The 26,005-nt window shown below is 61.6% G+C and overlaps 2 protein-coding genes across 3 annotated transcripts; both read left to right on the forward strand.

The window, feature by feature from the left end:
• Positions 1-2,154: 2,154 nt before the first annotated feature.
• Positions 2,155-6,431, forward strand: RPS7 (ribosomal protein S7). The gene is made up of 7 exons (XM_037048668.1): positions 2,155-2,256; positions 2,456-2,539; positions 2,651-2,722; positions 2,892-3,035; positions 3,584-3,648; positions 5,711-5,861; positions 6,320-6,431. The coding sequence occupies exons 2-7, from the start codon at positions 2,465-2,467 to the stop codon at positions 6,395-6,397; spliced, it is 585 nt and encodes a 194-aa protein (XP_036904563.1). The 5' UTR covers positions 2,155-2,256; positions 2,456-2,464; the 3' UTR covers positions 6,398-6,431.
• A 5,714-nt stretch (positions 6,432-12,145) lies between these two features.
• Positions 12,146-24,228, forward strand: COLEC11 (collectin subfamily member 11). Of its 2 annotated transcripts, none has more exons than XM_037049025.1 (8): positions 12,146-12,397; positions 15,240-15,382; positions 15,832-15,903; positions 19,289-19,360; positions 20,230-20,283; positions 21,019-21,114; positions 21,282-21,687; positions 24,196-24,228. In XM_037049025.1, exons 2-7 carry the CDS (start codon positions 15,265-15,267, stop codon positions 21,671-21,673), a joined length of 804 nt encoding a protein of 267 aa, XP_036904920.1. In that variant the 5' UTR covers positions 12,146-12,397; positions 15,240-15,264; the 3' UTR covers positions 21,674-21,687; positions 24,196-24,228. The 2 variants fall into 2 exon arrangements, with proteins under 2 accessions (XP_036904920.1, XP_036904919.1); XM_037049024.1 differs by having other exon boundaries at positions 12,270-12,396; positions 15,235-15,382.
• The last annotated feature ends 1,777 nt before the right edge of the window (positions 24,229-26,005 follow it).

A 26,005-nucleotide genomic window follows, 5' to 3' on the forward strand; every position in this document is an offset into this window, starting at 1 on the left:
GTGAAATATTTTTGCCAAGGTGTTTCTAGTTTACACATTGTTTTATTAAATTTTAATGACGTCTTTAAAATTGAAATGTACACTTTTAAGTGATTATTGGTGTTAAAGGGACGAGTTAATCAAACGATTACAACTGATTATTACATGGTTGTAACTAAGACCTGTTGATGAGACAAGGGTGTTAGCAAAATAATCCACTTCGGGTGTTAAAGAAGCTTGGATGTCCCTGCCCCAATTCCTTCCATGTGCACTTTCAGGGGTCTTACCAGTCTGTTCCCTCAGCATGGATGGCAGTAGGAAATGCCCCCTGGTAGCCCAAGGAATGTAGGTAAATCACTGAGCTATGGGCTTTTTAAGTGCAATCTTCCAGAGACAATGTACTTTTGTTATTTATTTAACCCTACATGTGGCCATCCTGGTTCACCTGAAATGACCTGTTAATAAGAATGATTCGAGAAAAATTCTCGTACCTTGGGGACGTTTCAGCAAGGCTTTGTCAAGTAATTTCCAGTTTCCTCATTGACAAATGGGATGAACTCACTAGTGTGAAAACATCCGAATTGTGAAGGTCTAAGGAGAACTCGCTGTGAACACACTTGAGAACTAAGTGGTAGACGTACACTAGTGTGTGTGTGTGTGTGTGTAATCGTTCCATTTCCCCCAGTGGTCTCCCTGCTCCTGTCCGAGCTGTGCAGTTCACATACACTGACTGAGTTCCAGCGATAACTTACCTACCAGCTGTGTAAACTTGGTGATTTGCTTAGTCTGTTCTCTCTGAAAAATGGAGCTCATGACACTGTTCTGTCGTCTCTCACATGGGTTGATACACATGTGCTCTCACTGTCATGCTAACTAACCCCTTTCATCCTGAACATATTTCATGAGTATGGGTGGAAGAATGGTGTTGCTTTTAATGATATATATTAAAGATGAACGAGTGATCAGTTAATGACAAAAATCGTGTTACTTTTTCTACATTTTAAATGGTCAGCCCAAGAAACATTCAACCCTGGCTGGTGTGGCTGAGTGGATTGAATGCAGGACTGCAAACCAAAGGGTCACAGGTTCGATTTCCAGTCAGGGCACATGCTTGGGGTGTGCGCCAGGTCCCCAGTAGGGGATGCACGACAGGCAACCACACATCCAGGTTTCTCTCCCTCTCTTTCTCCCTCCCTTCCCCTCTCTCTAAAAATAAATAAAAGTTTAAAAAAACCATTCAAACCCATAGACAATTTTTGTGAGTTCATATGAGCCAAACTGGCAATTGCTGGGAAGCAAAAATCTCAACGGATTGGGCAAATGCTCCAGAGAATGGCAGTTTTGCAGCTTATTTTGTATATTGCAATCAAAGGAGGCATAAGGAAGTTACATGAAATTCAATGGTGACAGATAGGAGGTGGGAGAAAGCAAAGGTAATGGGGAATCTCTTGAGATTGGATAAAAAGTAAAATGGCGATATAAACACTTCTTCAACATTGGTGGGTAATACTGTAACCGTAACCAAGAGGGTTTGCGGGGCGGGGGGGTGGGGTGGGGTGGGGAGGGTGTTGAGGGCAGTGTCTCTGCAACAGCATAGCAGAATGGCAGACACTTTCCCAAAGCAGTTCACCGCCCCCAAACCTCCCATCACAACCTCCCCTCCAGGCTTTTCGATCACGCGCCCCTCTCAGGTCGGGTCAGCTGTCCCGACCTCTCGGGTCGCCTGCTCAGCATCCCGCCCTCCGCCCCTGGGATTCTGACCCCAGCCCTTCCGAACAGCTGGGGGCTGTCTAGAGACAGCTCAGAACTGTCGCCGCACCATGGAGTCCATGAGCCGAGAAGCACATTCATCCCTAAGGCACTACGTCTCCAAAGAGCTCCGAGAAACCCCATCTCGTTTGGTTCTCCATAGGCTGATCTGGAATGTGGGTCAGATTCCTTTTCCCTGATTCAGTGGGAAGTTAGGGTCTTCGGGGGGCTGGCCTTTCTCAAACGTCCTGTCGTCGACGGTAGTCGAAGCTGCTGCCCGGCTGCTGCTTCAAACCCTAGGAGCCGGCAAGGAAACTTTCGCGAACGGAACCGAAATAGAGGGGCCCCAGCAGGAAAAGTGTTACCAGCGCACTGGTTCCCCGGAGCCACTTTCCGGGACTCTCTAGGCTTCTGCCATTTCTCAATGGTTCTTCCGATTCCTCTAGTTCCCGCCTCTTCCTTTCCGCCGCCGGGATTTGACGAGCTCTCGCGAGACTTAGGCCTCTTCCCGGGCCGGCGCTCACCCAGGTAAGTGTGGGGCCTGTTCTCTGCTGGGACTTTTCTGCCAATTTTGCGGGCAACACACGTTGGAGTCAGCCTTGGAGTGCCGGGCCCCCCTCACCGGTTGGGGATACGGAGGATAAGGCGGCGTGTGTCCCCAGATGGCGTCGGCGGGGTGGGTCGGGGCGCGGCGTCCCGCTCAGCCTAGAGTTGTCTGTGGTTCTAGGACACGGCCATGTTCAGTTCGAGCGCCAAGATCGTGAAGCCCAATGGCGAGAAGCCTGACGAGTTCGAGTCGGGCATCTCCCAGGTGAGGGGCGGGGCTGCCCAACGCGGGTCTCCCGGTCCCGTGTGCCTTGTCGCGCGTCCTCGGCGAGCGGCCGCACACGGTCGCTGAGGTCGCCTCCGCCCTCTTCCGCAGGCTCTGCTGGAGCTGGAGATGAACTCGGACCTCAAGGCCCAGCTGCGGGAGCTGAACATCACCGCGGCCAAGGTACGGCCCTGCGCGCGACGGTGCGCGGGGCGGCGGTGGGACAGGGGCGGGAAGAGGCTCCAGAAGGGTCGGGGGCTCGGGCGTCCGGGTGTGGATGAGGCTCCCGGCCCCGCAGCTGAGCGGGGCGCGGAGGCTTGGACCTTCCGCAGCGCGGGTGTGTTTTCTTTAGGAAATCGAAGTCGGTGGCGGCCGGAAAGCTATCATCATCTTTGTCCCCGTCCCTCAACTGAAGTCCTTCCAGAAGATCCAGGTGCGGCTGGTTCGCGAGCTGGAGAAGAAGTTCAGCGGGAAGCACGTGGTCTTCATCGCGCAGGTAGCCGCTGTCGGTGTTCGGGCCCGGGGGTCCGCGGGACCACGGGCGCGGACTTGGGCTCCTGCGGGTCTCAGGCTGATTGGAACGAGCTGTCGTGACTCCAGAGAGCGTTTCGGGGGGCAGAGAGCAGGGAGAGGTGCACTTGGGCGGGATGCGGAGGCGAGTGCTCTTCTGCTATTAATACTGAAACTGCGGCTTGCTTTCCGGTTTTACCACGGGGCAGCTGTAGGTGCTGAAGGCGGTGGTCCGGCGAAGGGGCAGAGGTCGGTCTGGGCTGGGCTTCCTGCAGGAGGCTCGCCTGCCTGCGGTCCCTGTTGTCGGCCGAGGCCCGTGGGGCGGACGGAGGAGAGGTGCTCGGGAACGTCCGCTGGGGCCGGGCGAGCAGGGCAGAGATTCAAGGAGTTGTCCCTGACTTGCTCTCCGTCGTTTGACCTGCTCTGAGCTTGAGTCCGTCCTGTGGACGGTTTTTCTTTTAAAGCAGTTGGACAGCTTTTCCTGCCAACCTCAGGTCCTTTTGTTGCTGCTGCATGATTGGTTTTATCTTGCAGAGGAGAATTCTGCCTAAGCCGACTCGGAAAAGCCGCACAAAGAACAAGCAGAAGCGCCCCAGGAGGTGAGTCTTCCATCGGTGTCAGCAGGGCATGCTCTGCTCCTGTGGCAGCGGGTGACTTCCGGGAGCTTTGAGTGCTGCAGTCCGCTTCCGGGGGTCACAGCGGGGAGGGGGGGGCGGCTCAGGAGAGCTGTGCACGTGGGTTGCCCATGGTCACAGAAAACCCTGTTGTGAGGTTCCATGGGTAAGAAGGGAGCCACTTCTCCAGCGAGCGCCCCTGCAAAGCATGGGGATGGGGAAGGGCGGTTCTTAGTTCAGGACGCAGGGGGGGGGGGGGCTGGGGGCTGGGGGCTGGGTGCATCGTCTTTGACTTTTGTTTTGCTGTGGATTAAGGCTAAATTATGTGTTTCTGGTGCCTGCACCAGGGGTTGAACATGTCACTGTCCTTGGGCACAGTGGTGGACAGTGTGCATGAACTTGATTGATTTGGGTTGTCTGCACAAACTCAGGTGCTGGGAGCCAACTCCTCCGTTCTGGCCCCCGTGCCAGGGGCCCAGTTGCCAGGTCCCTGCAGACCTTCCCAGGAGACATGGTCTGCTGTCCCTCTGAGTGCCAAGTGGGCTGCTTTGAGGGGTGTGCAGTGTGTCCTTATTCTTGCTTAAAAGTTGGGGGAATTGGGTTTCTATTTTAAAGTAAGTAAGACACAGGATAGGGAACTGACCTGGGCTTGGAGAGCTGGCTCGTCGCAGTAATGCTGGTGGGGGAGTCTCAGCCTCTTCTTCGATGCCCTGGAGAGTGGAGGAGGGTGGGCTGGCGTTACGGCGCCACGTCAGGTGGCAGTGGCTGGGAAGTCAGGTGCGGGGTTCTGGGGGCTGAATTCGAGGGCTCTGTGCTTTGAGCTTGTCTTGTCAGCACTTGGCGCGGCCTCAGAGTTCTAGGTAGTTTGCGGGAGAGTGAGTGCAGGGGAGAGTGGGCTTTCAGCCGGCTAACCAGGGCGCCTAAGAAAGCAGTCTTGTGACTTCGCTCCTGAGAGTCCCATTGGCGTCTGAGGGTGAAGACAGACCCGGGCTTTGTATATGCTCAGGGACTGGCTCCCTGCTTGGCGTCTCGTCCTCCGGCTCCCAGAGCTGCCTCCCGGGTTTCTCGGGCACCGCTCACTGCGCTCCAAGCGACAGGTGTGGCGGCCTGCCTTCAGGCCGGTGTCTGCTCTCAGCGGGTGTTTTCCCTTGCACAGTAGATGCTGGAAGGGCCTTTTCTCTGGCCCTACAGCAGAGTCGAGGATTTCTCTCGTTACACCTTGGCCTCTGGTCCTGGTGGTTAAGCGGGCATTGCCGCTGCCCCCCCCCCAAAACAGAGTCTGGGGTGACTGACTCGGGGGGAGTCATGCGCACATCCCCATGCCCATGTGCCTGCCTCGCACCGGCCACTGAGAACCCGCCAGACCCAGGGCGGCAGGGCTGGGTCAGGCTGTCTGTCTGGTTTGCTCTCGGACAGGCGAGGGCAGCCTCGGAGTGTGCTGTCTGTGGCCTGTCCCAGCAAGGCCTCAGAGCCATCAGGAAACAGTCACCGTGTGGGGGGGGCCTGGCAGGCAGGGTGGATTGGTGCCATGCGGTGTCTGGCCCAGTAGCAGGTCCCTGGAGAAACCCCCCACCAGCCCAGGGCCGCTCCCCAAACATTGAAAGGAGGGGTGGTCTCCTCTTTCATGCTGCCCCCCAGTCCCGGCCACCCCTCCGGGGCCTTCCGGTATAGGTGCCATCAGCAGCCAAATGTGCTGTGGGGGCGGGGTGATTCCCGGGAGGCCAGCAGTTTGCGTGGTGGGGTGCCGGGCTGGGGACCCTCAGGGGCTGGTGTCCTGGAGCTGCTGAACGACCCATCTCGGGGCCGAACGCAGCCATGTGTGAGCGAGGGGTAGGTGTGTGGTGTTCGGAGGCCGGCGGAGCTGTCGTGGGTGAGCGGTGTGGTCACACCAGCACTGCAGGTGACGGGCGATGCTGAAGGGGCTAAAACCGGCTTGAGTGTGGTTTCCGGGACCTGGAGGCTGCCGTTTGCACTCCAACCTGCAGCGGGCACAGGCACCTGGAGCGGGGGCCTAGCCCCCACGGCTGACTCTGTCCTGCTCATTCAGCCGCACCCTGACAGCCGTGCACGACGCCATCCTGGAGGACTTGGTGTTCCCGAGTGAGATCGTGGGCAAGAGGATCCGCGTGAAGCTGGACGGCAGCCGGCTCATCAAGGTGCATCTGGATAAAGCCCAGCAGAACAACGTGGAGCACAAGGTGGGAGCTGCTGGGCGAGGCTGGGGGCGGGGATGCAGCAGAACGGGCTCCCTGAAGAATTGGGCGGGGGGCGGGGGCACGGTTTACGTTATCCGGAAATAGGAGGTAAAGTGATTCCCTGGTTTGACCTTCAGTAGGGCTGTGAGGCGGTTAGGGTCTGGGGGGTGCTGTCAGTCTTCTGCTTTGCTGGGAAAGTGTCCCCAATGTGGGCCAACCGTGGGTCCCCAGGGGCTTCGTCTTCGTGGCCCAGAGGGGCACAGGTGCAGGGCTCGGTGTGGCGTCTTGTCCCATGGCCCCTTGGGCCTGCGGAGGGCACCCCCTGCAGGGCCTTGTCCTCTCGGTGCCGTTGGCGGAGGGGAGAAGCGCCACATGGGCACGTCGTCACGGAACCAGGGGGCTGCAGGACGGGCACCTATGTGAATTTTGTGATCTGTGACGGGTTCTTTTTTTCCTCGTAGGTTGAAACTTTCTCTGGGGTCTACAAGAAGCTCACGGGCAAGGACGTTAATTTTGAGTTCCCAGAGTTTCAATTGTAAGCAAAAATGACTAAATAAAAGACCGTTTTCAGTATCCTGTTCAGGCATGTCTTTCGAAATTCTGGAGACGTGGGTTCCGGCTGTTCTCAGTATCACTAGTTTACTGCAGTGCCGGGCCTATGGGGCAGATCTCCTGCGGCGAGGCCCAAAGCACGTGAGCCCAAAGCCACGAGGCCCAAAGCCACGAGGCGGGTGATGTGGCTGAACTGCACTGCCGCTCACACAGGCACCCAAGAGACGGAGTCTCATGCATCTTCACTCGTCCTGGTTCCGCACGGTGGTGGGACTAGAAGGAGCCCTGGGTCTCCAGGAGTCCAGGCGTGAGCAGTTTCGCCTCAGAGTGGACAGGTGTCAAGTGCCTATGGGCCCCTGTCAAGTTTCACAGGTGCCCGGTGAAACTGGGTGAGAAGAAGTAGTAGCTTGAGACCTGCAGGCAGAGACAGGTGTTTCCCACGAGCGGAGCTGACGGGAAGGTGTTGGAATCACTGAGTTTGTGTGTGTGCTTGAACACACACCCGCCATCATGGGTGTTCAGAAGTGTGCGGTTCGGTGGCCTCGGGTGTGCTTACGGAGTCGTGACACTGGGCTCCGAACTCTGCATCCTGGGGACTGGACCCAGACCCGTTTTCCCTTCTCCCAGAACTGAGTTTTCTCAGGTGGATTCATGGTAGATCTTAAATGGTCCTCGAAACGACTGGTGAGAGGTGTGATTAGGCAGGGCTTCACGCAGTTTTCCCCCAGAACTGAAGGCAGTGGGGGAGGGGACAGCTGCAGTGAGTCCCTGGGGCACACACAGCAGGTGGTGGCTGTCTGGAAGGCCCAGGCCTGCCTGGGCCCTTGGGGAGTGGAGCGGACATCTGCGGTTCTCCGTGTGCCAAGGCTTGCAGAACCCATGACCCTGGAGAGAAACGCTGATTTGTCCTACTTACTGGTGCGCTTGGTTGCTGCCTGACTGGGGAGTGGACCTGCAACTGAGGTGTAGGGATGGGGTCTAACCAGCTGAGCCACCACCGGTCAGGGCGTCATGGTCCTACAGGGACAAACCTGGTCCTCTGCAGCGACGTCTGGAAGAGGCTGCGGCCTCGCTCGGTGGGCTGTCTGTGCCTGAGACAGTCCAGCCCCCTGGAAATGGGGCGGCTCACTCAGTAGTTCTTGACCCCCTCCCTGGACAGAGCCCTGCGGGCTGGTGAACCAGGCTGGTGAACCGTTCCTGCTGTTGCGGTCCCCAGCTTGTCAATTCAGCTTTGGGCAGGCCTGGAGCGCGTGCCGACCCGGGGGCACGAGGTTGCACGCTGTGGGCTGGGTGTGCCCAGGCCCCGTTGGCGGCAGCTGGTGTGCGGGGCAGCACCCTGCCTGGAGCTGCAGCTACGGCTGCAGGTGGGCCACCCTGTTTCTCTGGGCCTCTGGGTCTCCGTGAAATGAGGGCTCACCTGGACTAGGCCAGACGAGCAGACCCCCAGTTCTGAGTGGTTGCCCCAAAGTGATGAGTTGGTCGATAGGGGGAGGGGGGTGGGTCTGGCAGGCGCCGGGCGCCGTGCGACAACCAGGTGTCTGCTGAATGAGTGGACGGACGTCTTTGTCCTCGAAAACCAGATCGCATGTGTGCTTTGTTTGAAGGGAGGAGCGAGAATCTGTGAAACCCCATGAACAGTGGGGGTGCCTGAGACTCGACCCACAGACACGGGCCATGAGCACCGAGCCGCACCTGTCCCGGTGAAGGGAGCCAAGGCGGGCTCTGGCTTTTACTGGTTCTCTGGTCGCCTTTCCATCTCACACTGTGAGGCTTCCCTGGAGCCTGTCAGCTCCCTGGGCTTGGCCCTCCAGGGAGGTGGTCCTGTGGGGGGAGCTGTTCCCACAGCTGGGGGCCTGGACCAGGGCCTCAGGGGTGCGGCGCGGTGGGGTGGCCGTCGCAGACACGAGGCCACTGTGATGGGCCTTTCACTGAAACATTTCTCCCTCGGCTCTGGGTTTTACGGACACGTAGTCAGTGGTCAGCATGCATGTGGCCGTGACTTGGGGTCACAGTGTCATTGGCGTCCCCACTGACTACATGCTCTTCAGCTGCTCTTCGCTGTCACTCGTCCCTGACTCAGTGCCGGAACAGCCCCTGGGAGGGTGGCTGCACGTGCAGTCCTCTGGTCGCCTCGGGGACCGAGGACCAAGTGAGTCCAGCTTCTGCCTGCGAGTCCCTGCCCGGCCCCTGTGGGCAGGGCAGACCCGGTGGGAGTCATGCGAGGAGGCGGTGCTGGCTCCTGAACCCATGACCGGCCTCGCTCTCCCTGTGGCTCGCAGGCGGCATGCCTGGCAGAGGCTGACCAGCCGCATGTGGAGCATGGCTGTTCTAGGAGCCCCTGGGGGGGTGGGCCGTGGTGGGAGAGAGGTGCCCCGAGTCAGCTGTCACCAGCCTGAGCAGCCGCCCTCGCTGTCACTTGGACCAGTCTCTCCTTGCAGGAGGGACCCTGTGCAGGGCCGTGCTCCATGGGGGCCGAGACGGGGGGGTGCCGTATCCGACAGTGCTGCCCTGCAGTCGGGCGGCTGCTGGCTCGGTTCTGCCTCAGCAGGACCGGGCGCTCTCACGGGCTCACGGACTGAGGCCGGGCAGTGCAGCTGAGGGAAGTGAGTACCTGCAGCAACACCACTTTGTTGGTGGGTGTGGCTCCCAGGGCCCTGGGGTGGCCGTGGTCCTCTGAGTGTGGCCCCTGAGCCAGCAGCAGTGGGTCGTGCCTGGAGCTGCCCTGGGCGGGGCAGTATGTGGGCCCCGCCCCCAACCTGCCAGTCACACTCGGGTGACTGCGTCCACATTGCTGATGGACTCGGTGTGCAGCCAGAGCGCCCCACACTGGGTGCTGTCCCCCGACTCTTGGTGCTGCCTGGGCTGCGGCCACAAGTGCCCAGGCCAAGAGCACGTGCCCTGGGGAGGCAGGGACCCAAGCCCTCACGCTGGAGCAGGAGGCCTCGGGGCCTGTCGGTGGGGCTGTGTCCCAGCCTCAGGGCTGCTGGGCTCTGACTGCCAGTGAAGCCCCACCCAGTGACCGAGGGGCCCGGCCCCGGCCAGGGGCCCAGACTTCTCGGCTATCTCTGAGAAATGTAAACAGTGACCGGGAGGCAGCCAGATCCCCTCCTCCCACTGGAAGTAGCCAGGCAAGGGGGTCAGAGTTCATGAGGAGAAAGGCTGTTCCCAGGGGCCCAGACTGGGAGAGGAAGGGGCGGGCAGACCCAGTGACTTCTGATGATGGGTGTTTCATTGGCACAGCTCGGACAGAGGTGACTTAGGGTGTGACAGTGGTTCCCACGGATGGCCCACTTGAAGTAGGCCAGTCAGTGAAATACTGTCACCTAGCTTTGTATCTGAGAGGAATTCTTAGGCTATTGGCACTTTTTAAAAACAAAAGATGCCCTGGCTGGTGTTGCTCAGTGGATTGAGTTTACCAATTAAAGGGTCTCTGGTTCGATTCCCAGTCAGGGCACATGCCTGGGCTGCAGGCCAGGTCCTCAGTAGGGTCGTGTGAGAGGCAACCACACATTAATGTTTCTTTCCTTCTTTTCCTCCTTCCCTTCCCCTCTGTCTAAAAATAAATAAAATCTTAAAGAAGTATAAAAACGAAAGGTAAGTACCCACTTTGGCTGTGAGACAAGACGGGGTGGGAGGAGGGACCCGTGGACTGTGTTGTGCACCGCCAGCAGCCCCTCTCCCGGGGAGAGCCCCGTAGAGCTGAGGGCAGGGTCCGTCCCCACGTCCCAGCAACAGCATTCACCACACTGACTGGTGGCAGCTCTGCGCCCCCGGAGGGCCGGGTGCCGAGACCCTGACGTGTGCCTCCGAGGGTTCTCAGCCTCTCAGGGGAGAGGAACTCTGACCCAGCCTGCCACGTGGACAGGCCTGGAGGACATTCTGTTGAGTGAAATAAGCAGGCACAGAAAGACAAACTCCGTGATGTGTATTGTACACCACACACACACACACACCTTAAACCAGCTGGGGATAGTGTGTGGGTTCTGTGCAGCTCCGCTGTGTGTGGAGTTTGGCGCTGGGTAGACCGACTCCTCCCACTTTAGTTAACACAGTAGCTCTAGCCGTTCTGGTTCCGTTGTTGTCTTTTTTTAAAAAATATTTTATTTATCTTTAGAGGGTGAGGGAAGGAGAGAGGAAGAGAACCATTAATGTATGGTTGCTTTTTGTGCATCCCCTGCTGGGAACTGGCCCCTGCCGGGAACTGGCCTGCAACCCAGGCATGTGCCCTGACTGGGAATCCAACCGCGATTGTCTGGTTCGCAGGCCCGAGCTCAATTTACTGAGCTACACCAGCCAGGGCCTGGTTCCGTCTTCTAACAGAAACTTAGCACAACCTTGTCCGCACCTACAGACCCCTGCTGGGATGACGGCAGGCACCTAGCTACACTTGCAGGGCCGTCTGGGGGAGCGTCCAGCACGATGTTCAGGGCTCAAGGGTGCCCCTGCCTGGTGCTGACCCGAGGGACAGACGTCCAGCCTCCACCAGAGCCTGATGTGGGTGGAGGGCTTCTCCCAGCTGTGCTGAGAAGCTGTCAACACACACACTGTCCAGGGTGAAGGTGTGTAGTGGGATGTGTGTGCTCTGAGGGGCCTGCCCTGCAGCCTCCGTTCCATGGAGGAGCAATAAAAAGAAAACGGGTGCCCCGGCTGGTGTGGCTCAGTGGATTGAGCGCCAGCCTGTGAACCAAAGGGTTGTGGGTTCAATTCCCAGTCAGGCACATGGCTGAGTTGTGGCCCAGGTCCCTCGTTGGGGACGTGAGAGGCAACCACACATTGATAATTCTCTCCCTCAGTTTCTCGCTCCCTCCCCCCGCTCTCCAAAAGGGAATAGAAAGGGAAACAGAACCCACAGGGTTTGCTCTCTTAGCTCCTAGTGCCCAACTGCATGCTCGCTCCCGCTGTCACGCCCCTGGTACTGTCGGCACCTTATTTTTAAAAAGGCTTCATTTGTTTCAGAGAGAGGGGAAGGGAGGGAGGAAGAGAGAGGGAGAGAAGCGCGGTGTGTGAGAGAGACATTGGTGGGTCCCTGTCACGCACCCAGGCAGGGGACCGAACCCACAACCCAGGCACATGCGCTGACCAGGAGTTGAACCGGACACCTTTCTGCTCTGTGGGGTGACACTCAACCAACTGTACCACACCAGCCTGGATATATCTTTCTTTCTTTTATTTTAAAAGGATTTTGTTTATTTTAGAGAGGGGGGAGGGAGGGAGAATGGGAAGGAGAGAGACATCGATGTGGAAGAGAAGCATCAATCAGTTGCCTCTCCAGTGCCCCCTACTGGGGACCTGGCCTGCGATCCAGGCGTGTGTCCTGACTGGGAACTGAACCAGTGACCTTTCAGTTTACAGGCCGGTGGTCAACCCACTGAGCCACACCAGCCAGAGCAGGTATCTTTCTTGAAGACCCCTCCACCCCATTGTATAGGCCGGATCCGTCCAGCCCATCACAAAGACGTGTTTGGGGCATGCGTTGCCTTCAAATGAAAGTTCGCCCCCCCGGGATCTAGCCTGGACAGGCAGTAGATGCACCAGGTGCTTCGTGTGAAACCCCACGTGGACAAGCAGGGCGCACGTCGGCCGTACTCCGTACTTCCTTCTGTCTGATGGGTTTCCTACCAGGCGATCCTTGTCGCCCTCTTTGCGCTGAACTGATTTCCAGAACACTCGCTCGTTGCTCCCAAAACAAAACGAGAACAGCAGAGACATCGGGCGTGTGGGTGGAGAGTCAGGCCTCTCTGCAGGGGCCCACGCCCCCCAGCCCCATCCCCCTCTGCCTGTTCCCACACTCAGAGCGCCGCCCCTCCCCCAGCAGGACAGCGATGGTCTCCAACAGGAAGCTGTTTGCAGATAACACCGGGGCGCCGGCCTGATTTGCTGGGCGGTGGGACAGCCGGGGCGCACTGGCCTCTGTGCGGGGCTGCCGGGCCCAGTGTCCTCGCGGCCCCCGACGGTCAGGACGCCCCTTCGCCTCCTGTGCGCCTCAGGTAGGGAACAGCCCGGCCGTGACTCTGCCCCCTTGGAGACCAGCGTGGGGGAGACGCAGAGCCAGGAAGGCAGATTCCGGTGATCTGAGGGAGGCCTGGGTGGGAGGGGACAGGGACTCTGTGCTGGGGTCCGGGCCAGGGCTGGAGTCCTTCAGGACCAGNTGCAGATAACACCGGGGCGCTGGCCTGATTTGCTGGGCGGTGGGACAGCCGGGGCGCACTGGCCTCTGTGTGGGGCTGCCGGGCCCAGTGTCCTCGCGGCCCCCGACGGTCAGGACGCCCCTTCGCCTCCTGTGCGCCTCAGGTAGGGTGAACAGCCCGGCCGTGACTCTGCCCCCTTGGAGACCAGCGTGGGGGAGACGCAGAGCCAGGAAGGCAGATTCCGGTGATCTGAGGGAGGCCTGGGTGGGAGGGGACAGGGACTCTGTGCTGGGGTCCGGGCCAGGGCTGGAGTCCTTCAGGACCAGGAGCGCCAGGCTCCATCAGCTCACCAGCCCACTGGGCAGTCACCTCGACAGGGGCCTAGATCCGGTGACAAGGGTCGTGTCCTGTCTCGTCCTGTCGTGTCTGGAGAGGTGAAGCCGTTTCTCCCCTCCCTCCCAGCCCAGGGTGGGCCACACTGTAGGGGCTGCCCCGGAGCCTGGAAAGGAGGGGTTGGGGTGGGCCAATGATCTGTGCTCAGCAACAGGTGGTTCAGTCACAGGAATCCCGGATGTGGGGGACAGGCAGGTCATCTTACACAGAGTGGGGGTCACCTGGAGCCCCAGACTGGAGAAGACCAGAGTGTCGGGCGTGGCCCTCCCCACCTGACATCTGGCCAGGGGAGAAGTGAGGCGTGGGTTCTGAGTGTGCCGGTGCCGTCTGGGGCCGTCGCACGTGCAGAGTGACTCCGTTTGGTGGGATGCTTTGCCGCCCGCAGGGCAGGCCCCTGGCTTCCACGGTGGGACTTTGGCAGGTCTGTGTCCCGGAGACCACGGTTTGGGTGAAGCCGTGTGGTCTTCATAAAAAGATGAGGAGAACGTGAGCCGTCAGGGCACCAAGCTGCTCTTGCTGCGGCCTGGGTGCCGGTCCGGGGGCCGGGGGTGTCCGTAGAGGCCCCGGGCTGTTGCCGAGATGGAATGCTGAGTGCAGTCATGCGTTCGGCGTGTTGGGTCTTTATTTCCGTTGAGTTCTCCTTACCCTGTAGTCCCACTGAGAATCCCGATGGAATCCCCACCACCACGGGCCGTCCAGGCCCCCTGGGCCCCACGGCAGAGAAGGTGTTGTTGCCCCAGAGCTCTGGGAGGGGCTGTGGCTTCTCCATTCACAAAACCAGATTCCTCCTCCCAGCTGGCAGGAGACAGCTCCCGCCACGGCCGCCCCCACCCCCGCCCGCCTGCTGTCCAGAGACATAGAGCTGCCCAGGTCAGGGCAGGCCTGGGGTGGGCACGGGTGCGTGTGTGGCAGCGGGGTCAGGGAGTCAGGATGACGATGGGCTGGGGGTCCCGGCTTCAGCTTGTCGTGCGGTCCTCCCTGCGCCCTCCTTTCCTGGGACGTGGCTGCTGGTCTTCCTCGGAGCTGCACGGCAGCCGTCCCCAGGTGAGTGCTGCACCTGCCCACCAGGATGTGCTCCCTGGAGAGGAGAGTGCATGTCCGCTCTTGACACCTGAGATGCTTCCCAGTTCGTGTCCCAGGGACCAAGTCCGGCTGGTGTGCCGGCCAGAGCGCAGCGGTCAGTGCTGCGAGTGACCGCTCGTGGGGATGCTGCCCGAGGCGTCGCCACCTCCTGACGTGCTGCCATCGTTCCTGGGAGGGCAGCTGAGTTTGTGGTGGTCAGGGGCCCAGGGCGGCCTCTGCTGTCCCCTCGCAGAGCGCACCCACCCTTGTCCCCAGTCCTTTGGGCTCCCTTCTGGGACCTTGCCCGCCACCCCGGGATGCGAGCGCTGTTCTCCGTGTCTGCTGCGTGCCCAGCAGGCTCACCGCACAGGAGCGCTGGCCTCCGTCCGAGCTTTCCTTCCTCTAGAGGCCTCACCAGTTGCGGGGCCTCTGCAGCGTGTGGTCGCAGACACACAGAGCCGCCACCAAGGGGGCACTGGCCACGAGCCAGGCCCCAGGCAGAGCCCCGGGTGCCTCAGTCACGGGAGGGGTCCTGCCTCCGCCTCAAGGTGACCAGGTGGACCGAGGAGATGCCGTTTGGCCTGGGCGCTCTGGTCCAGCAGGCGCCCCACTGTCCCCAGCCATAGTGCCAATGCCTAAGTCCCACATCCTGAGAGGGGCAGGTGTCAGACGCTCCCTGAGTGACCCAGGACAGTTGTCCTGCCCCTTCCAACTCTACCCCATCCCACCTTGAGACTCAGGGATCTCCAGCTGCCCGGGTGCTGTGGCTGAGCCTGGGCTCCCTGCGGCGGGAAAGGAGTGCCGGAAGAGTCCACGGGCTGTGATGCACTGTCCTGTGAGACTGGAGCCTGCTGGGCGGGGACACACGTCTGTGGGGTGACTCTGCTCCGAAGTCAGCAAGAGACAGGACCTCCCATCCAGGGGTGCAGTGCCGTGTGCAAGGGGCTGGGTGGGACAGTCCAGGGACGTCGGCACATGGCAGGACCCGGCTCATGAGGCCGGCCAGGCAGACCGCGTGGCTCCCTGACCTGTAAACACTCCTTCGAGTGAGCAAAGGCCCAGTTGTGACGAACTGGGAGAGAGACCGTGTGGCAGCTCCCAGGACGGGGACGAGAGAGGCCCACACGCCAGGAGCCCCCAGGAGAGCAGCCCTGCCGTGGCCCCGAGCCCAGCGGTGGCCTGCACACTGTCACTGGCTGCCTGCCGGTGGGAATTTCCGTCACTGTTTATCCCTTCCTTCCCTCAAGGGTCAGTGCCCTGCCCTGCTCATCATGAAGAGGGCTCTGGCCCTCGTCAGCCTGGCCTTCCTGTCGCTGGCCCTGCCTGCAGACACACAGCAGACGGTGGACGATGCCTGCTCCGTGCAGATCCTGGTCCCAGGCCTCAAAGGTAACGCCGCCCGGCCTGGCCCCCGGCCCCCATGCAGGGACAGGCTTGTGTTCGCCACCTGTGGCGTAGATATTTGGGCTCTTGGGGAGCAGGTGCGGTGAGTGCACTGGGGCCAGACTGGGAGCCGGCCAGAGGGGTCATTGGAGAGGGAAGCGCGTCCTGGTCGACACCCCCACCAACCCCTTGCGCTGATGTTCATGGCTCACTTTTCTCTTTGCTCATACAAGGTGGGGGAGGGCGCAGAGTCCTGAGAGCAGATGGGGAGGAGAGCTGAGCCCCCTCTATGGGGAGGTCGGGGTGGGAGAGGGTCAGGAGAAGAGGGGCCGAGTTTGGGGGGAGGGAAGCCCAGAGGCTCGTGGGGGCACAGAGTGAGGTTTTCCTGGCTGCCCACCCCCCATCACACTGGGTCCTGCGCTCAAAGTCCTAAAGGCGTGTGACTTCTTCCACAGGGGACACTGGTGAGAAGGGGGACAAAGGCGCGCCTGGCCGGCCTGGAAGAGTAGGCCCCACGGGAGAGAAAGGTACCTTCTCAGCTGCTCGGAGCTCTGCACGCCAGGGCGCGAGAGAGGCCGGGTGGGGGGCGCACGGGGACCTGACACCTGTGTAGGTTTCGGGAGGTCAGCCGGCCTGGTGGTGAGGTGAAGTGCAGAGGCTCCCTGAGCAGTGCTCCCGGTCACCGACCTGTGGGCCCTGGGCGGTGTCCACAGGCGGCTGTGTGCATGGGAGCTCACGCTGTACGGCCCTCACCAGCCTCCCCTGCAGGATGGGCTCCTGTGTTACACACCCAAGTGCAATTGTGAGAGTGTGCAAACAACCAACCAACCCTGAGGGCCACACACAGACGTGGGTGGGTACGCAGTACTGCGTGGCGCCCATGCACTGCTGACGGGCGCCAGCCACTGTGAGCATGGGTCCTCACGGCTCCCCAGGTGGCGCCGAGCTCCGGCACCGGGCTGGACGGGCAGGGCTGCAGGTGGCCCAGCAACTGGGAGGTGCCCAGTGAACGGTGCTGCTGACGTCGGGCTGGGGTGGACCGCTCTGCTTTAAGGTGTGATCAGGTCATCAGAACTCGCCGTGGAAGTGCGCTCTCCGCATCTCCATGCGGCGTGAGGACAGCGCTGAGCTCACAGGCCCAGCCCCAGCCGGCCCCGCAGCACCACAGTCAGGCTGTGCCCAGCCTTCCAAACTATTGCGACAGCCCCAGGAAAGGTCGTGGGACGTGTGCTTTTAAACCCACGCACGGCGGTCTGACTCTTCTGAGGGGGCTGCACCCTCCTTTTGAAGTGTGCGGTGTAGCCAGTGATGGCCGTGCACGTGTGTGGATGCTCCTCACGGTCACAGCTGGCCCCCCCCATCCCCTGGTGCTGACGTTCACGTCTCACTTTTCTCTCTGCTCATAAAAGTTAACTTAAAAAATAAAAAGTAAGCCAGTTCTATAGCTCGCAGTTTAAAACATACAGAAATGGTGCATGGATAGCAGGGTCCTTCCTGACGCCCCACGCACGGCCACGGTGGGGCTGTGGGTCCTCACGTGGTCCCATGGCATGGCTGCCCATCAGCGCCCTGTCCCTCTGCTCGTGAGAGTGTAGTGCCCGCGTGTTGTCCGCACGCCGCCCTGGGCACCGAGCCGTGCCCCTTGGAGATCGATCCATGGGGCCTGGGCTTCCCTCGAGTCTCCCATGCTGGGGAGTTACCATGCACTGTCTGCCTGGTCCCCGATTCCTGGGGACTTGCGATTCCCTGGGGCTGCACTGCCGCGAACAATCTTAAACTGGTCACTTTTTAAAGTGCGGGTGCAGCTGGAAGACACGCCCGGCCGTGCCACCCACCGTGTGGGCGCAGCTCCCGCGATGCCTCCCCAGGGGCCGAGCCGGCGCCCTGCCCCAGCGCGTGCAGGCCACCCCTTGTGCGCTGACCATGGCAGCGACGCGCCACGTCCCCTTTGCCCCTGTCTTTATGGAGGAAGCAGAGTCGTCTGTTCAGGTGTCTGAGAGGGATTCGCAGCCTCCCTGTCTTTTTGTCCTTTGTTGGGTGTGTTTTTCTGTCTTTTTAAAGGCCCCTCTTGGGTTCTTTTCCTTCTGGGCACATCAGGAGCTTCTGTGTTCTGCTCATGTCTCTGATTCTTTCCTTGGAGCTGCCGGAGCTGTGGGGCTGTGGCCCAAGAGGGTGTTGGTACAGATGCCACGGTGCTGGCCCCGCACTTCCCCCACAATGGGCAGCCGCTGTCCTTCTGTTTGCTGAGAGAACACAGCAGCCACAGTGGCGGAGGCTGGGCCTGGGACCAGAGGCCCCTGGGCTGGCGGGGGTGCGGGGTGTGGGCTCCTGTCCACCTGCAGGAGGGGACGACTTAGCCGCTGCCAAGAGTTCTGGGTCGTGGTGGCCGGAAGTCCAGCCGTGCGTGTGGCGGCTGCGCCGGGTTTCACGTGCAGGTGCTTCTCTGCTGGCTCGGCTCCGTCGCCAGGCGCTCAGCCATCTCTCCACACCAGTCTCCTTTCCCGCTCCAAAAGGCAGGCCCGTGGCGGCTGTGGACGTTCTCCTCGCACCTCCTAGAGCCGAGGATGGACCCTCCCGGCACGGAGGTGGCCTGACCCGTGGCGTTTCTGGGTCCTTGAATCCCCAAGTCGAGCGCAGTTAGGAGCTGAGTGCTGGGGGACACAGCCTGGAGCCCTTGGAGCCCAGAGGGGAGGCGGCTGTGTGGATTAGGCGCACCGAGGCAGAGAGCCACGCGTGGGGCCGCTGCGGCCGGGCAGGGTGGAAGCCTGCTGGGCTCCCCGATGCACACCGGAGTGGATGCCATGCCTCCCGCCCAAAAACAAGCTCTGGCCCTGCGGGCTCACGGCATCCGGGTCACTGGGTTGAGAGTGGCTCTGTGCAGAGGCCCCCTGGGCTGGTGGCCACAGGGCCACACATGCCCATGGCCCGGAGCCTCGCTCCATGGTGACAGATGGCTGGCCTCACAGCCTCTGTGGTCCTGGGCCCCTCCTGCCAGTCCTCCCTTCTCCTCACCCTCAGGGGTGTCCCCTCCTCGGGGGCTTTAGCCCATGTCCACAGGTCGCCAGAGCAGGCCTCCCCCGGTCTGGGGAGTGGGGATGGGGTGTGGGTAGATGGCTCCGCAGTCGCATGAACTGCCTCGCAGTGTGGAGCAGACAGTGTCAGCGGCAGCAGTCACAGGGCTGGATGTCCCCACCTTTGCAACGTGCCCCACACAGACTGTCCCCTCAGAGACAGCAGCCGGCACCGCAACAGGGCTCAGTGTGGGCAGCTCCTACGGGGCGGGGGTGGGGGCCGCAGGAGAGCCTGCCGGCCACTGGGCGCTCTGACCATACCCCGGCTCATGCTGACGGGACTCACACACAGCCTGTGTGGTGAGCAGGAAGGTGTGCGCGTGCATGTGTGTGCGCATGCATGCAGTTGTGAATGTGCGTTTGCACGTGCGTCATATATATGCATATATGTGTTTGGTGTGTGTAGCTTGCATGAATGTGCATGCGTGTGTGTATACACATTTGTGGGTGCAGCGTGTGTGTGTGAATGAGTGTGTGCATGTGTGTGACGTCAGTGGGAGGGACGTGGCACCACCCGTGCCTCAACCACCCGTTGTCGATCTGTCTTCCTCAGGAGACGCGGGTGACAAAGGACNCACAGCCTGTGTGGTGAGCAGGAAGGTGTGCGTGTGCATGTGTGTGCGCGTGCATGCAGTTGTGAATGTGTGTTTGCACGTGCGTCATATATATGCATATATGTGTTTGGTGTGTGTAGCTTGCATGAATGTGCATGCGTGTGTGTATACACATTTGTGGGTGCAGCGTGTGTGTGTGAATGAGTGTGTGCATGTGTGTGACGTCAGTGGGAGGGACGTGGCACCACCTGTGCCTCAACCACCCGTTGTCGATCTGTCTTCCTCAGGAGACGCGGGTGACAAAGGACAGAAAGGCACTGTGGGTCGCCACGGAAAGATTGGTCCCATCGGTTCTAAAGGTACTTTCGATGCGCCCTGCCTCCCCTTCCCGCCCCGGAGGTCCCCACCCCAGGTCCTTGTCAGGCTGCCCGTCATCTCCAAGCCCCGGGGTTGGGGAAGCAGACAGAGGAGCCCGCTGGGTGGAGATGGTCCGGCTCAGTCCCTCCTGGGCAAATGCTCCTGAATCCACGGAAGGAGGGGTCACTGGCCCTCACTGTCCCCCTGCCGAGACTCAGGGTCTCCCAGGCAGGAGGAAGATAATGCTCTCGGAACGTCACGTGGCTTTATGGTGAATACCCACCGTCCAGTTTTAGAGAAGCTAGAAGGCTGTGTGGCCGGATTTTGCTCAAAGAGACACAAAGGGGCAGGTGGCTGTGCAGAGCGTCCCACACAGCAGGTGGCAGGAGCCCGGATCTGGGGTGGCCGCGGGTGACCGGGCCGCCTCGCTGCCTCTCAGGGCAGGGCCAGGAGGACCGGTCTCAGCAGAATGGGGAGGGCCCTTCCATCCCGTTGGTCGGATAACCCCTGAGGGCCCTGGGCTCCAGGCCCACGTGCTCTGCTGTGAGGAGGGACCGGACAGAACTGGCATCGGGTTTAGTGATTGCTTCCGTGGTGTCAGGACGCATGGTGGCTGACGGGTGTTCCCAGATGCGCTGGGGTGTCCCAGAGCTGACGCAGGGGACGGCTGCCTGGTGCGCTGAGACCCCGCGGGAGGGGCCCGTCCCGCCGCACACGTGGAGCATGGGGATTGGGACGCACCGATCGTCACTCCCTGCGGACTGGGGACCTGGGGCGTCCCCACGTGGGGGACGGGACATGTCGTCCTTGGGGACATGTGAAACATGGCCGACCGCTGCTTGGTGACTTTGACCTTGCTTTTCTTTTTTAGGTGAAAAAGGGGATTCTGGTGATGCAGGGCCCCCTGGCCCCAACGGAGACCCAGGTAGTGCTCAGAGGGTCCCAGGAGCCTAGAATGCACGTTAAAACTGCACTTCTGAAAACGCGTGACTCCTGCCTAAAGCTGCCCCTGCCCCGGGCTGGGAAGTGGGGCCGTGGCTGGCGTGGGCTCCCCTCGTCTGTCACGCCCTCGAGGCTGTTCCGGGGTCCTGGGTCCTTCCACCTGCACACAGCCCGTCCTTCTCGGGCCTGCCGTCCGCCTGTCACCGAGGTGCACTCCTGTCCCAGCCAAGTTCCACCCAGATGTGCCGTCCTGCCGTGCAGCATCTGTCCTCTGTGACCCCCGGGTTTCCCCTCGTCCCGGACGTTCTTACAGCCACAACCCCTCCGTCTGTCCACACACAGCCAGTGCCACCGAGTCTGCACCTGCACGGGGGCAGCCCCAAGTCCCCACGTGGGCACCACAGCAGTGCTTCGGCTTGAGGGCTCCTCTGCCCCATGCAGCTCTGCCCAGCGCTGCCTCCCGCTGAGTCACCCAGACAGGAACCCCCTGTCCCCAACACCCAGTCACTGTGCCCCAGTCCCACCACCACCCTCGTCCCCAGCGCTTGGTCTTCGCTCTGCCTCCACGGTGGCCACCCTGAGCCAAGCCCTGCAGTCCTCTGGGTCTGGGCCCTGAGGGCCCATGGGGTCTGCTGAGCAGCACGTCTGTTTTGGGGAGCAGCCCCTTCTTTCCTGGGCCCCACCCTCGAGTTCTCCTGACACAGGCCTCGCCCCGCAGGCCTCCCCTGTGAGTGCAGCCAGCTGCGGAAGGCCATCGGGGAGATGGACAACCAGGTCACCCAGCTGACGACCGAGCTGAAATTCATTAAGAACGGTAGGTTCTTCTCGGTGCCTTTCTGTCCTGTGCCACCCCCCGCTCCGACCCTCCAACCCCCCGACCCCTAAGGAGAACGAGGCCTGCCACGGCATGTGCACGGGCCGTGCCCGCGCACACCGAGTCTGCCACCGAAACTCACTTTCCCGCACTGCCCTCCCCCTCAGCTGTCGCCGGCGTGCGCGAGACCGAGAGCAGGCTCTACCTGCTGGTGAAGGAGGAGAGGGCGTACGTGGACGCGCAGCTGTCCTGCCAGGGCCGAGGCGGCACGCTGGCCATGCCCAAGGACGAGGCCACCAACAGCCTCATGGCCGCCTACGTCGCGCAGGCCGGCCTGTCCCGGGTCTTCATCGGCATCAACGACCTGGACCGCGAGGGCAGCTTCGTGTACGCGGACCGCACCCCCATGCAGACCTTCAGCAAGTGGCGCGGCGGGGAGCCCAACAACGCCTACGACGCGGAGGACTGCGTGGAGCTGGTGGCCGCGGGGGGCTGGAACGACGTGGCCTGCCGCACCACCCTGCCCTTCCTGTGTGAGTTCGACAAGGAGCACGTGTGAGCCCGCGGGCCCTCGGCGCGGGGGGCCCCCAGGGCGCAGGGGCCCCTCACACAGGGTCCTCGTGGCGGCTGGACCAGGGCAAGGAGGGGCTCCCGCTGTCTCCCGGGAGGAGGTGAGGGCTCCTCTCCCTGTTGCAGTCGGGATGCTCTTGTGTTGGCAGCGCTCGAGATTGCCCCCACCCCCGCCCAGCTCGAAATAGCCCTCAGATGCCACTGCAGCCACGCACGCCCGGCAGTGCCCGGCGCGCCTCCCCTGGGGTTTCTGTGTGGAGAAGAGCCCGCTTCACCGAGACCTACGTCGCTGTGCGTTGGAGTCCAGTGCACGGTCCCTTCACTGTTAGCCAGTGGGGGCAGCTTTGCTTCGCTGCAAACCGGGTGCAGGAGAAAGAGAAATAAATGCTCCACACTAACCGCTGGGCGTGTGTGCTGTCTGCCTGTCTCCATGTCTCCGAGAGCTGTGCTCGCTCGCCGTCGGATCACAAACCACCCCAAAACGTAGCGGCTTTTGACGAACCCATGAATGTCCCTGCATTCCCCTACCCAGGGCCTGCCTCAGGCCTGGTGGGGCCCCCGTCCCTGCATTCGGCCTCCCCACCTCTGAGCCGTGAAGGGGGCCCAGAGCCAGCCTGCGGGCAAGCCTCCACGGCCGTCCGAAATCTCGCCATTGGGACAGGTGGCAGGCCCAGCCTATGAGCTGGGGGCAGGGACGCCGTGGGGACACACACCCGGGAGGAGGGGCCCTGGGGGCCATTCTGGAAGCTGCTGCTGTCACCACGTTTGGGGCACAGGACACAGTCCCCAGTAAAAAGTATAAACACCTCATCTTTCAAAGACGACACACAGACATGCACGTGTGAGGAAAACCAGCAGGCGCTGGGGGGCCTGGCGGGGTCTGCAGGGCTGCGTGAGGCCCTGACCCTGCCTGCCCATGGCCGCTGGCAGTGTGGACGTCTGGGCCACAGGCTGCGCCCGAGGAAAGGGCTCCTCCTTCGTGCTGCCCTCATAACGCGGCCGTCACCTCCGGATCTCTTCGCCCGCCCGGCAGGGCGCAGGAGGATCAGGGTAGGGTGGGCGCTCTCTGGGTGCTGCTCTTACTGAGGAACCGGGGATGGGGGCCACAGTGGCAGCTGGCCCCAGACTCTTGCTGCACCCCCACGGGCACCCCTGGGCCAGGTCCCATCTGTGGGGGCCCAGAGGCTTATGAGGTCGGGGGTGGGGGGCGTACAGGACAGCTAGCCCAGTGTGGTCGGGGCCCAGGAGGAGCAGGGCAGGGTGGCGCCCACAGCCTCCCTGTCTGTCTGCTGGGCAGGCACCCTCAGTCCCAGAGTGGCCCCCTGTCTTGGACTGGGTGGCTCTCAGGGTGAGCCCCTCTGAGGGCAGGCTTCTCTCCTGCTGGCGCCACCCCCACTGCCAGTGAAATCAGAGGCCTGCCTCCTGCCCCTTCTCCACCCGGCCGGCCCGCAGAGCTGAGCTAATAGCAAACGCCAGAAGCCACCCCTGCCCTCAGTTGCCCCCGGTCCCACTCCGGGATGGGGAGGGTCATTTCATGAAGCAAAGTAAAGGATGAGAGGTGGATGGCCTGCAGTCAGGATGAACCCCTAGCTCTTCAGGAGGGCAGAGTCCTACGTGCAGGGTGGGAGGGGACTGGCAGAGGACAGTGGCATTTGTCAGGAGCTGGACTGACACACCCCAGGCTTCCGTAGCGACCGTACATTTCTGCGGCCACACTGCCATCCAGTGGCGGGAGGGGGATGGTGCCACCAGCTGCACAGATGCTGGGGGCAGGGTGGTGTGTTGTCTGTGTGTGAGGGAGGGAGGGAGGGAGAGGAGGGGGGAGGGAAGGGGAGGGAGGGGGAGGGGNGAGGGGACTGGCAGAGGACAGTGGCATTTGTCAGGAGCTGGACTGACACACCCCAGGCTTCCGTAGCGACTGTACATTTCTGCGGCCACACTGCCATCCAGTGGCGGGAGGGGGTGGTGCCACCAGCTGCACAGATGCTGGGGGCAGGGTGGTGTGTTGTCTGTGTGTGAGGGAGGGAGGGAGAGAGAGGAGGGGGGAGGGAAGGGGAGGGAGGGGGAGGGGCAGCTCAGAGGGGCAGGGTCTGTCAGAGACGGGGGAGATGCAGAGGGAACAAAGGGGAGGTGGGGCCGCGCCCTTCAGAACGTCCTTGGGCAGCGTCCCCAGGTTTCTCATCCCCCGTCCAGCGTCCCCAGGTGGCAGCATCCTCACCCACGAAGAGGCTCGCTGGGGAGAGAGCGGGTCATTCTGAACACTGGCAGGAAAGAGGAGGTCACGGTGGGGGGGGCATGGCTGCTCCTGGAGGCCCACAGCTCTGTCTGGGAGGTGGGGGCAGGTGCGGGCGGCTGATGGACTGGGGTCCCGGGGGAGGCCGAGGGGTCCCCTCCGCCCCTGCCCCTGCAACCATGGTCATCCCGGCGGTCCTGAAGCCCAGACTCGGGCACTGGCTCTCACTGTGGGCCCATGCTTGGTGGCCACTGCTGGTCACTGGCTGGGACAGTGCACCCACCCTGTGTCCTGTGGTGGGGGAGGGGGCAGGTGAGGGCTGAGGGGTGTTCTGTGGGCTCAGGTGACATCTGTGACATCCCGGGGCCACCACTGTGCCCTGCAGGGACACGGGCTTCACCCCTGCACTGCCTGGAGCCGCGGAGGGCAGGGCTCAGCCCGCCAGACAGAGGGTCTAAGCTTCAGATTGGATTTGCCTGTGTCTTTGCATGTGGGTTTGACCGCGGGCAGTGTGGCGTGGGGTCCTGCTCCCCCAGTGGTCTGGGGACAGGCACGCTGGCCTCCCTTGGGGCCTGGGGGGACATGGACATGGAGGGCCAGCCCCTCAGATCTTGGTCCCGGCTGTGGTGTGCAAGGGAGGGCCCGGGCAGCCCTGCCGCCCCTGGGCAGCTGGGAGCTGCAACGATGGGGGTAGAAACGGGCCCTGCAGCTGCAGTTTTGGACTTAGTGGAGGAAGCGAGCACAGAGCGCATCAGTTGCCACCCGGGGAAGGGTCATTGGTGACAAGAATCGTGGGGACAGAGACACATGTTGATTTAGTGGGACCCAGTCCAGGGCCGCACAGGATGGGGTTTGTGTTCTTTGGAATCTCATCCTGAAGGGAAGGCCTGTGTCCGAGGGGACCCAGGGGCAGGGGCCTCTGGGAGGGGCCCGGGGGGTGGTGGGAGCCGGCCTCTCCAGGCCCATCGGGGAGAGGAGGGCGGGCTGGCCCCGAGAGGAGGACCCTGGAAGGTCGTGGGGAGAGCAGGGCTGTCTTAGGTCCTGGAGGTGCTCTCGCTGGGGCCCCTTGGAGCCCCGGGTTCCCACTGCGGTTTGGCCGAGGGGACCCCTGAGGCCTTGGTGGCTTCCCGACCTACGGAGCCTGTTCCTCGGCTGTGTGCTGGACCCACACGGTGACATGGGTGCTGTCAGCTGGGTGCTCGGCTTTCATCTCCCCGGGGCTCCTCCTCCAAGCCCCACGGGCTCCCAGGGCAGGTCACGCTGTTTTTGTCTCACACCAACAGACACAGCCCCCACTGGGCGAGGTGTGCTTCCTTCCCCAGTCAGTAAACACGGCAACACCCCACCTGACTGTTTGGTCAGGACACTGGCTTCTTGTCCCTTAGGCTGTCGAGGAGAAAAGTGACAGCTGCCAACACAACAGCAGCAGCCCGGCGGGATGCCCTGTCCCCAAACACAAATAATGGAGTCACATCTCATTGGTCACGTCACACACGTCACACAAGGTTGTGTCTGATTGGTTAATTCCCGGTACCAGACATCCTTCTATACAAAGTATAGGCACCTGAGTTTTTTAAAAAGTCACTTTGGAGCAAAAAGGGTAGGTAATGAGTGTTATTACTATATTTTTGTAAATAGATCAAAATTATACCATTTTATTTGTTGTTAGATCAGCAAAAGTATATTTTTGGGTGTGCTACCGAGTCTTAGCACTTAGTTCACGTGTGCCCTGAGATGGGAACAGCCGGAAACGCCTGCTGTGCAGGGTCTCAGAGCCCACCTCCCTGAGCAGGTGCGGGCCCGGCCTGGGGAGCCCTCCGGAGAGGAGACCGGCTCGGAGTCACAGCCGGATGGGGAAGGGGGTTCAGCAGGGTGCACACTGGCGAGGGGACAGGCCAGTTCCCTGCCCACAGGGGTCTTGCAGAGTCTGCTGGGCTTCTCCAGGGAGGGGCGGCTCTACCCCAGCCCCCGCCCCCAGACTCTGTGACATCACACTGGCTGGGCCATTCCAGCCACTCCCCTCACAGGCGGTCAGGCCCCTGCACCTTCTCTCCGCCCGGCCCCGAGCGCCATGAGACCGTGGCTGGC

The sequence above is a fragment of the Sturnira hondurensis genome, unplaced genomic scaffold (genome assembly GCF_014824575.4).
Source record: "Sturnira hondurensis isolate 20B ecotype Veracruz unplaced genomic scaffold, ASM1482457v3 Scaffold0006413, whole genome shotgun sequence".
Classification (NCBI taxonomy): Eukaryota; Metazoa; Chordata; class Mammalia; order Chiroptera; family Phyllostomidae; genus Sturnira; species Sturnira hondurensis.

Bases quoted from the DNA above. Each gene is read 5' to 3' on its own strand.
- RPS7 (XM_037048668.1), top strand. From the start codon at position 2,465: ATGTTCAGTTCGAGCGCCAAGATCGTGAAGCCCAATGGCGAGAAGCCT. The intron at 3,649-5,710 runs GTGAGTCTTCCA...CTGCTCATTCAG, and splicing joins AAGCAGAAGCGCCCCAGGAG to CCGCACCCTGACAGCCGTGC. The intron at 5,862-6,319 runs GTGGGAGCTGCT...TTTTCCTCGTAG, and splicing joins AGAACAACGTGGAGCACAAG to GTTGAAACTTTCTCTGGGGT.
- COLEC11 (XM_037049025.1), top strand. From the start codon at position 15,265: ATGAAGAGGGCTCTGGCCCTCGTCAGCCTGGCCTTCCTGTCGCTGGCC. The intron at 19,361-20,229 runs GTACTTTCGATG...TTTCTTTTTTAG, and splicing joins TGGTCCCATCGGTTCTAAAG to GTGAAAAAGGGGATTCTGGT. The intron at 21,115-21,281 runs GTAGGTTCTTCT...CCTCCCCCTCAG, and splicing joins GCTGAAATTCATTAAGAACG to CTGTCGCCGGCGTGCGCGAG.